At 43.3% G+C, this 17674-nt stretch overlaps 1 protein-coding gene across 2 annotated transcripts in view; it reads right to left on the reverse strand.

Annotated features, from left to right (window-relative positions):
- The window catches only part of PLOD2 (procollagen-lysine,2-oxoglutarate 5-dioxygenase 2), an 85157-nt gene that overhangs the window by 34419 nt on the left and 33064 nt on the right, over positions 1-17674 (reverse strand). For both annotated transcript variants that reach the window (XM_075937670.1, XM_075937669.1), the window contains exons 4-8: positions 12418-12581; positions 8933-9045; positions 6724-6787; positions 5405-5502; positions 3834-3935 (exon numbers count right to left, since the gene is read on the reverse strand). In XM_075937670.1, the coding sequence (XP_075793785.1) occupies positions 3834-3935; positions 5405-5502; positions 6724-6787; positions 8933-9045; positions 12418-12581 (541 nt within the window). The remainder of the gene's footprint in view (positions 1-3833; positions 3936-5404; positions 5503-6723; positions 6788-8932; positions 9046-12417; positions 12582-17674) is intronic.

The raw sequence follows: 17674 nt of genomic DNA on the forward strand, positions 1-17674 counted from the left end.
AAGAACTGAAGAGAAATAGTCAGATAAGAGATTCCCATTCAATTATAATCATATGAAAGCAGACAAATATTGACAAATTGTGTAAGTGCTCATATACAAATTCAATAAGATTAAATACAGCAAAACTCCAGTGATCCAGCATCCAATGGTCCAGCACTTCTGATCATCTGGAACCCGGAAGTGCTCTGGGCAGCCGGACAACTGGAGCTGCTCTGCCCTTGGCTTCCCCGATTCAGCTGCTGCTGAAACTGACCAGCGGTTGACTCGGGGAAGCCCGGGGCAGAGCAGCTCTGCCCATGGCTTCTCCGAGTCAGCTGCTGGTCAGTTTCAGCAGTGGCTGACTTGGGGAAGTCTGGGGCAGAGCAGCTTGGGTGCTGCCGGGTTGGTCCCACAGTGCGGAGGGGCACATCCCTCCCACTCCACCCCAGACACCTCATAGCCCCCCCCTTCTGATAGTCCGGCATATCTGATAATCCAGCACCCCCTGCGGCGCCCCAGCGGTCCACTGATTGTGTGTGTTGGACCTATTGATGTTTCCAGTTTGTCAACCTCGCGGAGTCCCTGGAGATGTCTCGTGGAGCCCTGGGACTCCGCAGAGCAGTTTGAGAAACACTGTAATAGACATCACAGACACTTGGTGTAATGAAAAAAATTAACCCAGGAAAAAAAGAAAGGAGCATAAACTCTAGCAAGCTAAGTCAAAATATAATTAGGCCAAAAATGAATTTGAAGGACAACTAATCACAAACATTAACATCACAGTGAAACAGTGATTTTTTCGGTAAGTACATGAGAACCAGGACACATCCCAAATCATCAGTGGGGTCCCTATAACATGGAAGTGCTAAAGGAGCATGTAAGGAAGGTAACAGAGAAGCTAAATAAATTCTCTGCAACAGTCTTCACTACAGAAGATGTAAGGAAGAGTCCCACAACTGAGCCATTCTTTTTAGGTGACATGTCTGAGACACTGTCGCAGATTGAGGCAACCGTAGTGATTGTTTTAGAACAAACTGATAAATTGTAATAAACCATCAGAACCAGATGAGTCAAAAGATCTGAAGAAACTCAAATATGAAACTGCAGAACCGCTACTTGATGGACTATTGGTTAGACCCAATACAATCATTCTTATGTACTTTACTTGTAGAGAATTTAGTTATTTTCATTCTCAGTGAAGCTACTGAAATTTGCAAGTCAAAGTTTTAAATTACTTGCAATGAAAGAAATTCATATCAACATTAGAAAATATTTCACAAAATAATTTTAAAATATTAGAACCATAGAACACTAGAACTAGAAGAGACCTTGAGAAGTCATCGAGTTCAGTCCCCTGCCCTCACGGCTGGACCTAGTATTGTTTAGATCAGTGTTTCCCAATTTTATTTGGCCACGGAACCCCTAGCATTGCCTAAAAAATAAAAGGCCCCTGACACAATTTGTCGGTGGGGGGGGACGTGAGGGGGGAGTCCCAATGCAAAAAAGCTCTGTATCTTTAACAGGGGGCAGGGGAGTGCCAGCTCCTTGCGGAACCCTTACTTTTGCTTGGAGCACCAATTGGGAAACACTGGTCTAAACCATCCCAGATAGATGTCTATCTAACCTGCTCTTAAATATCTCCAGAGATGGAGATTCCACAACCACCCTAGGCAACTTATTCCAGTGTTAGCCACCCTGACAGTTAGGAATTTTTTCCAAATGTCCAACCTAAACCTCCCTTGCTTCAGTTTAAGCCCATTGCTTGTTGTCCTATCCTCAAAGGTTAAGGAGAACAATTTTACTCCCTTCACCTGTGACATCCTTTTAGATATCTGAAAACGGCTATCATGTCCCCTCTCAGTCTTCTCCTTTCTAAACTAAACAAGCCCAATTCTTTCAGTGTTCCTTCATAGGTCACGTTCTCTAGACCTTTAATCATTTTTGTTGCTCTTCTCTGGACCTTCCCAAATTTCTCCACATCTTTCTTGAAATGTGGTGCCCAGAACTGGCCAAAATATTCCAACTGAGGCCTAATCAGCGCAGAGCAGAGCAGAAGAATGACTTCTCGTGTCTTGCTCACAACACTCCTGTTAATGCTTCCCAGAATCATGTTTGCTTTTTTTGGAACAGTGTCACACTGTTGACTCAAATTTAGCTTGTAATCCACCATGACCCCTAGATCCCTTTCTGCAGTAGTCCTTCCTAGATAGTCACTTCCCATTCTGTAAATGTGACATGGATTGTTCCTTTCTAAGTGGAGTACTTTGCATTTGTCCTTATTAAACTTCATCCTATTTACCTCAGACCATTTCTCCAGTTTATCCAAATCATTTCGAATTCTGACTCTATCCTCCAAAGCAGTTTCGTATCCCCTATCCTTCCAGTTTCGTATCATCTGCAAACTTAGTAAGTGTACGCTCTATGCCAATATCTAAATTGTTGATGAAGATATTGAACAGAACCAGTCCCAAAACAGACCTCTGTGGAACCCACTTGTTATGTCCCTGCGGAATCCCACTTAATTATAAAACTGCTTAGATTTTACAATGTTATAAATATAGAAAATACATTTTAATTGTCAAAAGGAAAACAATGACGATTTTAAAAATAAATTACGTAACTGAATTTGTGTCACAAAATATTTTACTCATCCATATTATAAGTTTATTAATGCATGGAAAACAGCCAAAGACAGGCAAGGCATAATTTTATAAACAAGACATGCTCTACTTCCCTATTAGCAAATTTATATTCAAGGAACTATTGAGGAGTCAGCTATATTAGACAGACATTGTAGATACATTTTACATTAAAATAAGAATTTTGTAATCATGCAAATAGATTGTTATAACTTGCTCATTAGCATTAAGCAAAAGTTATTTTTCTGACTGAATATTATGGTAACAAGAATAATTAAATAATTCATTACAAAGAGAAAAAAAGTGTAGTAAAGCCAGGCAAAGACTTTTAATCAATCTAAATGAAAAATCCAAAATAATTTTATCATTTAAAACAGCAATATTACCATTACAGAAATGTTATATAAAAAGATCATCACTAAAACAAAATTAAGTATCTAGATGAGGTTTGTAATTTATTGGAGCAAACATATAAGCTTCTAGTAATGTACTCCTACCTACACAAAATATATTTAACATATTTTTCTATCCCTAAACCAGTTAATACAGGTTAAACTTCTCTAGTCCTGAACTCTTTGGTCCAGCAAGATTTTAGTTTGCTGATATCCACTTATCATGGGTATGGCTAAGTTTACCTACAGACCCATAAAGCTTATTTACAGCCACCAGTCCTGGCTCTCAGTGTCCTATGCTGTTATTTAGCTCTAATTTACTCTTAAATACTACTAAGAGCCCTGGAAAGAAGTTAAAACGTTGGTAATGCTGCTAGACAATACTGACCTCCCATGGTTTGGCAAATTCTCTGGTCAGATCCCGAGGCTGCCAGGCTAGAAAGATTCAAACTGTATAAACACTTTTAAAACTAACTGAAATGAACATTGGCCAGAAACCAAAAATAGGTATAAAAATCTTCAAGTCAGTTCTCATTAAACAACTTGTCTGCGACAGGCCTTTGACACTCCAGCCATGCCATGCCAAAGTTTAGCCAATTTGAAAATATTGACATTTGCCACTTAAAATAGTACTGATAAGTTTGTAACTCAAAATATTATATAAAATAATGGAAACAGATTTAACACCAAAAACAGCCTCACGTGTGCTTGAACTGTAACACTATGTACTGTAGTCCCACCTTTTCTCTCAGAAAAATCACTGTAAGGCCACTCAACTTCCCATATTATAAAAAGTGTTCAGTTTTATGTGAGATGTACTTACTTTAACTGTTGTTAGATCTAGCAAATCTAAATCACATACACCACATCCAGTTTCACGAGTCCAAGCATTAGGGATGTAATTTCCAAAGTAACTGAGGTGAATCTAGTAAGCAAAAGAACAATTCACATTAGCTATATATAAAAATGCAACCTATCTCTATACCTTTTAATTACATCACTGTTAATCCTCAAAATAGGCTTTAGACATTCAATACAGGGTCACTTTTCTTCCTTAAATAGACAACTGCTAAAAACTATTTTGACCACTTGTATAAGATACAGAAATAACAGCCTCTGGAATTTGTAGTCATAGCTTAAAGAAACTGAACAATTTTGGTGGGTATAAGAAAACACATATTGCATTTCACCTGTCTTTGAAAAATGTCGTGACTGATGCCATGGCTATATATTAGAATCAAGTTAGCCTTGCTGTAACTGATTGTCATTGGTATTTTTAGAAAAAGAGAGATGGATAAAAGACCACATGTACCGGGGGGGGGGGCAGAGAGAGGGGAGGAGAAGAACTCTGCCTTCCCAAACCTCCAGGCGTAGCCCCACCTACACTCTGCCCCCAGAATGCCTACTATTGGTGTTCTGGGGGTGGAGTGTTGCTGCCCTCAGCGCCTGCCCTGCTGCTGTTCCAGAGCTGGAGAGGCCAGCTGAGACATGTGGCATGGTCTTCTCCCTTCCCCTGTGCTCCAAGGCTGGAGGAGGCCAGGCCGAGCTGCGTGGTACACTCTCCTCCCTCCCCTGGTGCTGGGGGCTGGAGAGGCATGGCCAGTGATATGTAGAGGACGCGCCCTTCTCCAGGTCTGGGAAGGCCAGGACGAGCACATGTCCACCCCTTCCTCTCGCTCTCCTTGGTTGGAAGGGGAGAGCATGTGTGTGGCACACCACCCTGACTCCCCGTGGGGCGGCAAGAAAGGGGGCAGGGCCTGAGCAGAAGGAGCGGGGCTAGAGGCTTGTCTCCCCCAGCCCTGCCTTTACCAACCGCTCATGAATTGGACTGAAGCTTTCACCCTTTAGAGGGCAGCAACAAGTCAGGAGTGGCTGGGATTTAAAAAAAAAATATTGTTGGCAGGATGGTGGCTGCAGTGGCAGTCTTGAGGGATTAGACTTCACTTCTGTGGCCTGACCTTGGAGTTCTCTTCCTCCCAAAGCCTATGATGATTATGAATAAAATCAAAGTTTTTCACTTACTTTCATTGAACCATCATAGCTGCTAAACCTTCTGAATCCAGAGCTGCAATCAGTTTGCTAAGCAAAGAATGAGCAGTTGCTGTGCACAAAAGGGCGCTCAAAGGGAAGGGGAAGGAGAGAAGATGCGGCGCATTTGAGGGACAGTTGCTATAAATTATCGTCAATATAGAGGCAGTGGAATAACTGGTTGAAGAGTAAGTTACCAGCACAATATATGAAAGGTTTAGCCATGTGACACTTATTAAGTTTCATTGGGATGCGAGCAGCTCATTTCCTGGTGCTATGCTGAAAGTTTATTTCAGTTTCTTTTCTCATCTTTGCCCTTATTCAAAATGGTCCTTGATAAGAGCTGAAAACATGGCTGTTACTTACTTTAGTGGGGCCATTTCCATGCAGAGTGACGGGCAGTGTGTCATACACTGAATTCCTAGCTCTTACTTGTCCTTCTTCAAATTTCAGAAGAACTTCATCTGCAAATTAACCATCATGTTAACAATATGAATGAAAAGTTAATTGCAGGGTGACAAAGCAATTGATTCTGGGTCACAATTAACAATCTTTAACTTTATTCTGGTACTGTAAGTACGTTGGTCCCAATCCAGTAACCTATGTTCAATTCTTGGCTCTTCCACTACCTTGCTGGGTGAGTGGGGGGAAGTGCCTGTCTGCCTTGTGCCTCAGTTTCTCATCTGTAAAACTGAGATAATGATACTGACCACCTTAGTAAATGCTTTGAGGTTGAGGTCTATGGATGAAAATGGTACATAATACAGGTTGGAACTCCCTGATCCAGCATCCTCAGGACCCGAGTGGTCCCAAAGGAGGGAGTTTGCTGGATGAGGGGAGGTCACGCTTGAGCTCTCCCTGGGCTCCCATCCCAGTCGTCGGCCTGGCCAGTGAGCAGCTCCTGGCTGTCATCCAGCGTTCCATGCTGCCACCTGGGGCTCCATGTCCCTGCTCCAGCTGCCAGTATTGGCCACTGGCTGGGCTTCCTGCTCCCAGACTACTGGCCCTCCAGACCGTCTGCCAGCTGAGCTCTCAACTACTGGCAACCTCTGTGATTGGGGCTCTCTGGTCCAGCAACATCTGCGGTTCCGCCAAATCACAGATGTTGCTGAACCCGACTGTTCTGGATGACAGAGGTTCAACCTGTAGCTAAGTATTGATTTTTTACACTATTTATCTGATATTTTCTAAGCACTGCATAGATAAATTAGATGTGGAGGAGAAAGACCACAGGGGACTTCAGAGGTTTTTATGCTCTACATTCCTCACATGTTTTAGGAAGCTTTGCTCAGAGTTTATAAAATACAGAACTAACTTTCTATTTACTAAGGAATGCAATTGAGTTGTTCCACAGCTGAAGGTCAAAGGCAGAGGTGAGGAAGGAAGTTCATGCATACTTAAAAAGGATTTTCATTTAAAATTATGACAATCTAGTCAATGTAAGAAAATTGAAAATTAAAGCTAGTCTATTCCATATGCTTTGCTATTAGAGTCATCTCAAATAAATACATGATTTTACATACCATATGTGCTTTGCAAGCCCTAATTTTATGGAGTAATCTCTTGCATACATGTATTATTTATTTAAAAAAGAAGGGATGAGAACAATTTTCACTTTAAAACAAAAAAATTAATGGCACACATATGCAGTACATGCCAATCATTATACAAGCTAATACACATACCAATAGCTCCATTCAGGGTCTGGAAAATTCTGCATTTGTGGTCCAAAGTAATGTTAATACGTGCCTAACATTAAAAATAGCAAAGATACTGAGATGTTATAAAAGTTAGCAAAAACACATTTAAATGTATTGACAGATGTTGACCAGGTAAAACTTGCACACTTTTTATGTTTCATATATTTCAGGAACCTAATTTCAAGTTTTTTATCTTTCAACTCTCTTTTTTCAAAGTCTCATTTAGCTTTACAGCTGACAGTTACTTCCACATGTATTCCCTCCAGAACATCTGATTCATCAGAAAATTGTTTAAGTGACATAAGCAATGTACATAGTACATAAGCAATGAATGCGCTTTGAACTATGCCAACTCAGCAAAAGGAGCTCATGACTTTCAATAGCAATCACAGTTCGGCACCAGAAGCTAGAAAGAAGTCTATGCCTGTGTTCCCTCTCTTTAAAAGAGAGACATACACACTAAAGAAATCAAAGCCAATCAGGATTAACATTTTTAACATCATTAACATTTTTAAAAGCACAAAATAAAGCACATTAAAGTTAAAACTAAGCTTCATGATAGACTACAGTATCAGTGGCCCTACTATAAATGGCTCTACAAGAAAAGAAGTTTCTATCCTGACCCTTAACAATAATTAAGGCATGTTTGTATGTTCATTCAAACTCTCCATAGCTTCAGTTGGCCTAAAAAGTATCAGGTCTAAGAAGTGACCTGCAAATATTTTAAAAATATTTTATTGCAGTGAAAACATCATTTCACAAGAATCAAATAAGAATTCTGTGCTGCAGCTCCAATTAGCTATACTGCTGAAACTTAGGGCATGAATTATATTTCTAATTACAGACTTATGTGCCTGGCTGTAGAAACCCAAATTTAAAAATATTGATCTAGGCATTTCAACTTCAAACAGAAAAGATCTATAGTCAGTTTTGAATTACAGTACTTCTTTTGGCCTCTCCAGATGTCCTTACATAGTTTGTGTCTTTGTTTCACGAGCTACTGTTTGATTTTATGTATATTTCAAAAGACTTCATACCTCAAGAATCCATTCTCTTTATCCCATGTTATAAACTCAAAATTACTTCTGAAGTATGACCACTAAAACTTCAGCATGTCATTCTGGTTCCTAGATTTTTTCTATACTGGGGTCTCTCTTCCCATACCAGGACCACCATGTGATCTCATTTGGTTGGACTTAATTGGAATCCACTTTAGTGATAGGAGATGGATGGAGTATTGTGCCCCCATGTTGAGAATCAAGGTATATCCTATTAATTCCTTGCAAGAAATATGTACAGAGTGCACGGAGCTTTAACTCAGATTAATGGTGCTGATCACATCTCTCATAGGGTATGTCTACACTACCACCCTGGTTCGAACTAGGGTGGTTAAAGTAGTCAATCGAAGTTGCAAATGAAGCCCGGGATTTAAATATCCCGGGCTTCATTTGCATCTTGCCGGGCGCCGCCATTTTTAAGTCCCCGGTAGTTCCACGAGGAGTAACGGTAGTTCGAATTAGAAAGCCTAATTTGAACTACCTACTCCGTGCCGCGTGTAGCCGCAGGCACGGAGTCCGAACTACCGGGGATTGAAAAATGGCGGCGCCCGGCAAGATGATTTGCAACTTCGATTGACTACATTAACCACCCTACTTTGAACTAGGGTGGTAGTGTAGACATACTCCTAGCTATTATTTAGGCAGTTTAGTGATGCCTGTCTGTATCTGCAGACAGCTGGAAACAATACTCTGAATAATGATCCTCCTGAATGCTATTCATGACCTCTAGGTCATGGGTTCCCAAACTGGGAGAATGCCCCCTGGGGGCGGGCGAAGAAATTCTAGGGGGGGCAGAAGGCGACCCAGCCTCCCCTCCCCTCCCCTCATCAAGTTTTGCTGCCCTATTCAGTTTCTTTTTTCCTTTTTTTTGCTCAACAAGTTTTGCTGCTATTTTGGGGGGGGGGAGGGCACATGAGGGTTTTTCAAAAATCAAAAAGGGGGGCGTGATGCCAAAAAGTTTGGGAATCACTGCTCTAGGTTGACAGTCCCTGCGGTACAGAAAACATCTTTGCACTATGGCATTCATTGCTAATCATAGAAACATTTATTTATTCCTAGCAAGTTACTGACATGATAATTAAAACATCAATTTTTTGTTTTTTCAATTGGCAAGGAGACAAGGAGTCACTACATACCCTCTTCAGTGGGTCAATATAGATTTTAGTATAGAACAGCTGGTCATCATCATTATCTTGCAGGTCCCATTGCTGTACGATTTGGTTGATATATGGAGCATAACCAATAAATCCTGCAATATTACACAAGAGAATTTATTTCTACTTGAAAACTAGCTTTCTGATTATTCCATTTCATGTCAGGCTACAGCTGGGGGAAATCAAAAGAAATTCACCAGTTTCCAGCCAAAATTCATCTCCAAAGATTTACCTTCATGATATACAATCATACATTATATAATTCTTTATAATGGTATTTTAAGAAACAAAGAGGATACTAGGATCTGTTTTAGATGGCTAGAAGAAAGGTTCAGAGAGTTCCAGTGTAGGTATGAGGCTATGGCTCCTGCTAAGAGATCCAGCTGCCTGAAGTTAAAACTTGGTGTTGTCAGTCTCACCTTAATGGCAGGCAAGTATGAATGCAATATGCCAGGAGAATCCAGGAAATTCAGCTGAAATTTGTTATACATCTCATTTGTTTCAGAAACCAAAAAACCCAAAGCAGGACCTAAATAGGATGGGGGGAAATGGCATTAACTCTCAAAAGCAGGACCTACAAAGCTCTATCGACTCAAGAATCCAAGAGGAGCCCAAGATGAGATGGCATACACGGCAGATTATGCAGGCTTTTATAATGAACATCTTCTCTTCTTGACTGCTTGTATCGAGTGTAACCATATTGGTTAACCTATGAGCCCAGATTACACTTTCACATTGGGGATGTTAGCGACTAATCGACTAGTCAACTAACTGATAAGCAGGAACTTATCGATTCGCACTACTGGTAAGTCGCATCCCTCCAGCTGCCGCTCTGCATTGTACAGCGAGAGAAGACAGCATGCAAAGGCACTGAGTTGGGCCCTGCTCCATGTGTTTCTTTTCATTCAGCCAGTTGACTCTGTGTATGTGTTGAGAAGAATGAAAAAAAACGCGTGGAGCAGAAACTGACTCAGCACCTTCGCTTGCAGCTTCCCTAGGCTGTGCAATGCAGAGCAGCAGCTGAGGAGGTTATGCTGTGAACCGGCACTAGGCAGACTGAGCACTGGGACTGCCTACCCTTATCGACTAGTCAACATAAAATCTGTTGACTAAACTATTAGGAAAATAATCGCATTTTAACATCCCTAACAACTACTGATTCAGAGATCAAATGGGAATACTAAAATTTAGATTAATCCTAGATGAAATGTCATCGTATATTTCTTTACAGTTTGTAATAAATTGTTTAATGGATAAATTACAGAATGTTAATCCATGTAGATAGTTACCAGTGATGCTTAGGAAATAGTCTGAATGACTTCCTATTATTCTCCTACAGACTCCAAAAGAAGGTCTGGAACCATATGAAAGTATGGTTCCTGATTCTTTTTGTCTTAGATCTGCTTAATGCTTTATGAAGGAGAAGCTTGAGCGATAAGACTGAAATCTCCAGTCACAGATGGATCATGTTGAATATGATCAATGGATAATAACCTATGAACTAATTTTGAAATAACTCCTTGCAGCTACAGAACTCATCATCTCTACTAAGAATCTGATTCCTGAATTGTTCTCATATGTGTATGTATACTCATCTTTTAACCCAGGGGTAGAGAACATTTTTTGGGTAGGGGTCCACTCATCCACTGAAAAATTAGTCGGGGGCTGCAAACAAGTGAGAAGCAAAAAGACCCAAAGAGATTCCTCACCGATGTGGCCCCCGACTGCAAAGGAGAAAGATACTTCCCACATTCCCATCACACACTAGAGCAGTGGTCTCCAACCTTTTTACACCCAAGATCACTTTTTAAATCTCAGAACAGGCAAAGATCTACTGCCCTGCCCCTTCCTTGAAGCCCCGCCCTCTCTATTCTCCTCCTGTCCATCACTTGCTATCCCCAGCCCTTACTTACACACTCTGATAAACAGTTTATTTTTAAATTATGTGATATATAAAATTAAAATCACTTATTTATAGTTATGAAATAAATGGTCTGTTTTTTATTCATGCTATTTAAATCTAAAATGAAACATTTATAATTATACATTTTGTGGGGACAGAGTTCTGCGGCTGTGGGCAGGGGAGAGGGAACAGGGTTCTGCAACAGGGGACAGAGTGCCAGTGGGGACAGGTTTCTGCAGCTGGGGACAGGGTGCCAGTGGGGACAGAGTTCGGGGAGTGGGGAAGAGGAGTGGGGACAGAGTTCTGTAGCTGGGGAAGAGGAGTGGGGACAGAGTTCTGTGGCTGGGGACAGGAGACAGAGTTCTGTGGTTCGGGACAGGGAAGTGAGGACAGGGGGCGGGGTGCCAGTGGAGGTAGAGAGTCCCTTGCATCTGCCTCCTCCCAGGATTCCCCTCTACCCCCTCCCCCCCCCCCGAGGAAAGCCAGCGCGTGCCTCCTCCGGGCCCGACTCCCCCGTGGCGCAGGGAAGCCAGCGCGTGTCTCCCCCGGGACTGACTCACCCCTGCTGTGCGGTGCAAGGAGCCGATGCTTCCTCCTGCAGTACACCCGGCAGAGCAGTTGGCACACTTCCGGAATTGCCGGAAGTGGCGCTAAGCTGCGGGACTTCTGTCCATCCCGGGAAGCCGACATTACCTCCATTTTCACTTGAGGTAGGTAGTAGGGCTTCTTGGGGGTGGGAGGGAAATGGGGGTAGGGCGGACAGGACGCCTCGCGACCGACTGGTCGAGGCCTTGTGATCAACCTGTCGATCGCAATTGACCTGTTGGAGACCACGGCACTAGAGTTTAGGGGGGCCCAGGCTAGTAGAGTTTAGGGGGGCCTACAGGGGGACAGCAGAGGGGCTGAAGTGCCACTGTGGGCTCCCCAATTCTGGGAGGGAGAAGGACAGAGCCCTGAGCTTCGGGGGCTGGATCCAGGCAAGCCAGGGGCCGCATCTGGCTCTCGGGCCTTAGGTTCCCCATGCCTGTTTTAGCTAATACTCTCTCTTTTCTTAATACATTTTAGTTAATTAATAAGAATTGGCTATCTGTGTTATTTGGGTAAGAGCTGGAATACTCATTAACCCAAGAGGTTTCATGTCCAATTCTTTAGGATTGGTAGAACTTTCTTCTATGATGCATAATTTTTTCAGCATTTGACTTGGGTGTTTCAGTGGAGGCTAAGGCTGGGTTCCTTTAAGGAAACTGTTTTGCCTTCTGGGTAATCGGTAAGGTATTATAGAAGCTTTGCAGATCTAAGTACTGGAATGACTTTGGGGATTGGGATGGTGTTAGGAGGCTGTCACCCAGATAAGCATAAAAGCAAGACTCCTTCATGCTGGAAGCAGAGAGGAACAAGAGATAACACATTTTCCTCTAATAATGATTTAGATGCCCAAATATAAATTTAGGAAACAGACTTTGGACTAACTGCCCAGTTAGTAATTGTGACATACAAACACTTCTATGAAAACAACAGAATAGTTAGCATTAATTAACTTTTAATATGTACAAGTCATACATACCTCCTGAATTAAGGAATCGTTTTCCGCTCCGAACAATGGGATATTTGTCTGCTAATCTTTTATCGGGCCATATTAGACCATCTGCTGCAAAAACTACTTTATGGTTAGCTTGCTGGAACTTCTTTAGAATCTCTTCAGGGCCACCAGCAAAGATAACATCATAGCTAAAGTAATGGAAAGATAGATACCCATTAGACAGTTCTGATTTTAAAGTGTAAAAATAAATCAGAAAATCTTTGATTTATTCAGACTTAAAACCATACAGAGTTAAAAATTAAGAGCCTTCTCTTTGGTTTATGTAACACTTCATTCAGAAACGTGGCATATTATTCCATGCTTTAAATTAACACCATTTACTTATCCTATTTCTTACCAAGATATTGTCAATCACTAGCATAACTGTTCTATGTGTATATATCCTTTCTCTGTTAGCTGACACACAAAAGTTCTCTGAACGTGTCACTCTTTTGGCTTAAATTTTTAAGTTTTTGCCTCTCACCTGCATTTATTTTTAGTTGAAGGAGTTTAAGAATAAAAATATACTTTTTTCCATCGTAAAACAACTTTAAATTTATTTATTGAATAGGGGCTGTTGAAATTTGAAATTGAGCATAAAAAGATGCATACTAGAATGCAGTGTGTGGTCTTGTTCCAGAAAGCAACTGGTTTTGATTTAACGGAATGACTATCTTTAAAAAGTCACATAGTGAGCATATACTCCAAGGCTTTTATGAATAAAGATGTGGAATAAAAGAACACAGTAAAATATAACTCATATTTCAGGTAGGAATGACAAAAAAGATCGAGGGTCTAAATTTTCAAAAGATGTTAAGTACTTAAACGAACTTGCTAATGCACAAGGAAAGCATAAAAACCAAAGAGACAGACTTAAAATGAGCAGGTCAAAAAGTCACAGAGGAAGTTTGCAGCACAGTAGGGAACAGAAACTAGTTTGTCCAACATTCCAGATTTTGCTCTTTAGAAATCAAAGAGCTGCTCGGAAAAAAAAAGTTTCAAATAAAAGTAGTTGGTGAAATCATAAGACTGGGGTTGCTCATGTTTACCCACCTGGTACTTTGAGATCTAAAGATGACAAAGTATTATGTGTATGCAAACAATATTATTACATCTACTTTACAGACAGCAGAAATGTCACACAGAAGTATTGAATGATCTGATGGGACTGCACTTCATGAGAGCCAGTTTGTCCTCTACCTGAGACCCAAAGACTTGGATTTAACTCTTATAACTGACACTCTGTAGCCTTGTAGCGTCCTCACCAGAAAATGGAGATATTAGTTCTTGCAGCATCTTTATATTCCTCACTAGGTTCTGTGAGAATTGGGGACTATCAGTTCTTGGGAATGGGAAAGGGGTACATGGAGTCCAAGTCTATACTAGACCTGGAAGGCCACCTAAAATGAGCAACTCTAGCCATGTTATTTATGACAAATACTCCCATCAGCTTCCCTTACTCTTCGCAAATCGAGGAATCCTTGCACCATCTGGGGCACCCTCAGTGTTTGATTTGGTAGGTCCTTACTAGACCCGCTAAATTGAACACCAGAAGATGGATCTCTGGCATAGCAAGTGAGCATGTGGCCTGAACTATATGAAAGCAAAAAAGCAGAGACCAAAGTAAGGCAGTGTGCCCTGGTCCAACAAGAAGGAGCCTGTGACACTTGGTTGCAGGAGGAGTGGGGAATGCTTCCAGCTGAGCTCCTGGGGCTCTTCTACAGGCTGGCAGGCCAAGCAACAGGCAGCTGGTCAGGAGAAAGGGGCTTTCTTGGGGCCCCAGGGCTCCATTTAGGGAGGGCACAGGGGCTGAAGCCAGGATATACCAGGACGCTGTGACGCTGCTTGCTGTTCCCCTTCCAGTCACAGAAGGAAAAGTAAGTGCACAGCATATGTGCATTCGACTCCCTCCTGGCTGGGGTGAGGTGGAGGCAGAGGAATGAGGGACCCATGCTACATGCCTTCTTATTGTTCCCTGATAATGACAAAGAGGAATAGCAAGCAGCGTCCTGGTACAAATCTCAGGGAGGGGGAAACTTCAGTCCTACCTTGCACTCCCCTGTACATACACATGCCTGGACCCTCACACCTTAACCCTCTGCTCTGAAGGCTTCTTCACACCCCAACCCTGATTCCTGCACTCTCTCCCCCACATCCCTCCAGACTGCTAGGCTGAGCACTCAAACTGCTGTCCTGACTCCCCACCCCTCTGCACTCCACCCCACACTTAAATTTCTTACAACTACTATTATATCATTCCTCCTGCCTGGTAGCACCCTTCCAGGAGGGGTAGATAGGACTGTACCTGTAAGAAATTTAAGTTAATTTCACCTCTGCAAAGGAGAACAAAACAATCCCCTTGCCTGTGGAAAGCTCAATCTATGATCAGAGGGGTAGCCGTGTTAGTCTGAATCTGAAAAAGCGACGAGGAGTCCTGTGGCACCTTATAGACTAACTGAAGTGTAGGAGCATAAGCTTTCGTGGGCAAAGACCCACTTCGTCAGATGCATGTAGTGGAAATTTCCAGAAGCAGGAATAAATATAAGTGTCAAACTTAAAGATGAACTGTAGCTCAGCAGTTTCTCTTTGAAGTCTGGTCCTGAAGTTTTTTTGAGTTTTAAGTTTGACACAATCAACTCTGGATTAAACAAAGACTGTGAATGGCTCGCTAACTACAAAAGCAGCTTCTATTCTCTTGGAATTCACACCTCCAGATCAGCTGCTAGAAGTGGGCCTCATCCTCCTTGATTGGATCCACCTGGTCATCTCCAGCCTGATCCTGGCCTGCATATTTATTCCTGCTTCTGGAAATTTCCACTACATGCATCTGACGAAGTGGGTCTTTGCCCATGAAAGCTTATGCTCCTACACTTCAGTTAGTCTATAAGGTGCCACAGGACTCCTCGTCGCTTTTGCTCAATCTATGAGATTTTTTTAATATGCCATCTAGTCACTTAAAAAAAAAGAAATCAAATTATTGTAATAGGAGCATCAGAAATAAAAATTTCTGGTTGGATTAAATCAATAGTCCATCTATCTAGCAACCTGTATCCTAGCATGGCCAAGACTAGATATTTGAGAAAGCCGGAAGAAACCCTTCAATAAGCCAGTTTGAGCTACTTGCCCATAGGAGCAGTTTCTTCCTAAATCCTGTTAGTTACTGCATGGCTATGAAAGAGGAAGTTTTTTACTCCTTGTAATCCCCATTTCCCACTGTGTTACTTTGGATGTCCTTTACCCATGAGAAAATCCAGCCATTCAATCTCGCTAAACTCTTGGTCTCTGTGACAGGGCGGTCCAGCCCCGCACTGGCCAAGGGGGAGCCAGCTGGCCTGCTAGGCTGTACAGGCCCCACCCCCACAACAGTGATGGACATGCTCCAACTGCAGGCCAGGTATAAAGACCAGGGAAACAGCTCAGTTGAGGCCGGCCTCCAGGGAGGGAGGAACTGCAACCCAACCTCCGGAGCCAGAGCCGGCCCGGCTGCCGTCGCTATAGTCCCCCAGCTGAGCACGCCCGCAATGCCCACCCCGCCACAGTGGGCAACCCCATTGCTGCTGCCACAGACACCGGACCTGCCAACAGCACGGTTGCCGCCAGCCCAGCGCCTGCAGGTGGGGTCTCCGTCAGCCACAGGGCTGGGGAAGGAAGCAACCCAGGGCAGGGGGCAGGGAATTCCCCGGTGGGTTCAGCACATTTCGGGGAGATCTCCTCGCTGAGCCAGTGGTGGGAAACACCCACCACCAACAGGGCTCTGGGCTGGGGTCCGGAGGAGAGGGAGGGCCCGGACCCCCTTACCCTATCCACCCAGAGCGTGGACTAGGCCTCGGGGCCTGAGTTGGGTTTGGACTAGGCCTCAGGGCCTGCGTTTAACTGGAGTGTAACAGCCCAAGCCCGGGGCCGTGCAGGGCGGGGTGGGGCGCTCCGCGACAGTCTCAATATTTTGTAGCAGTGAGCATCACAAAATTATTGTACATTGGAGGGCCAACAAACTTATCAGTTTTAAGATTGTTGCTTTTCAATTTAATTGTGTTCTTGCACTATGAGAAATAGTAACTAGAAGCTCTGCATTTAACTTCTCGCTCATCAGTTGGTATTATGCAAACATAGACCTTCTTCTTCGTCACCCAAATCACTATTTTCTCCAGATTAAATCTCAGGAGGCATACAAACTGAAAATTAGTGGTATCTACTTTACGTAATTTAGAGCAGGGGTGTGCAATAATTTTTGCCAGTGGGACATTTCAAAATTTTTTAAAGTAGCCCTGGGCCACCCCAGAAGGGATGGAGCCTAAACAGGAAGGGGTGGGGCTACCCCACCCCCAGACCATGATTGGTCTGAGGGTGGGGGAGCCCCTTTGTCCCCCCCCCCACCCCACTAGGCACCCATGCCCTGGAAGAGGCTTGGCACCCTCCCTCACTCCCAGGCCAATCAGGGTCTGGGGGAGGGGAAGCGCGGGAAGCCTTCTCCCACCCTGTGAGGAGCCCGCGGCACTTTTAAGTGCCGCGGGCTCCTCGCAGGGCTGGGGCAGGGCCAAGGACGCTTCACGCAGCTCCCGTGCCCCCAGACCCTGATTGCCCTGAGGGTGGGGGAGTGCACAAAGACTCCTCCACTCTCTCCCTCCCGCTCCCCCACCCCCGCCCTGGGAGCACTGCACCACGCTTCAAAGCACCCCATGCTCCTGGCAGGGCAGGAGGAGGCTTCACATGCTCCCCCACCTCCAAGCCAATTAAGGCCTGGGGGTGGGAGAGCCACGGGCCAGATCCACTCGCATCCAGCCCGCGGAGGCCCTTTTGCCCACTCTTGATCTAGAGGAAAAACATTTTAAAACAGGTGTTGAAAGGGACATTTATGAGAAATGGGTTTTCAAAGCATCCTCTCTAAAGGAAGAACAAATCACTGGCAAAAGCTATTGTTCTAAACACTAACTGAAACAACATAGTTAGTTTAGTCCTTTTGCCAAAAAAAAAAAAAAAAAAAGTCTATTCCAAAAATGTGAAAATTGGCATTAGCCACATACTTTCCAGATTATCTCCTAAGAAGGAAGAAAGACTTCAGAAACAATCTCAATCTGTCTGCCAGGATGAGGATATAGTAAAAGCAAGGATTCCCTTTTTTAGGAATGTTAAATCATTTAATACAGTAACCATGTAACCAATAAAAATCTTAGGTTATGCTCACTGTGGGCTCTGAAGTCAAAAGCCTCCTCCCTAGGAGCAGAGCCGGCAGCCCTTGCTTGCC

This window comes from Pelodiscus sinensis, chromosome 10 (assembly GCF_049634645.1).
Source record: "Pelodiscus sinensis isolate JC-2024 chromosome 10, ASM4963464v1, whole genome shotgun sequence".
Classification (NCBI taxonomy): domain Eukaryota; kingdom Metazoa; phylum Chordata; order Testudines; family Trionychidae; genus Pelodiscus; species Pelodiscus sinensis.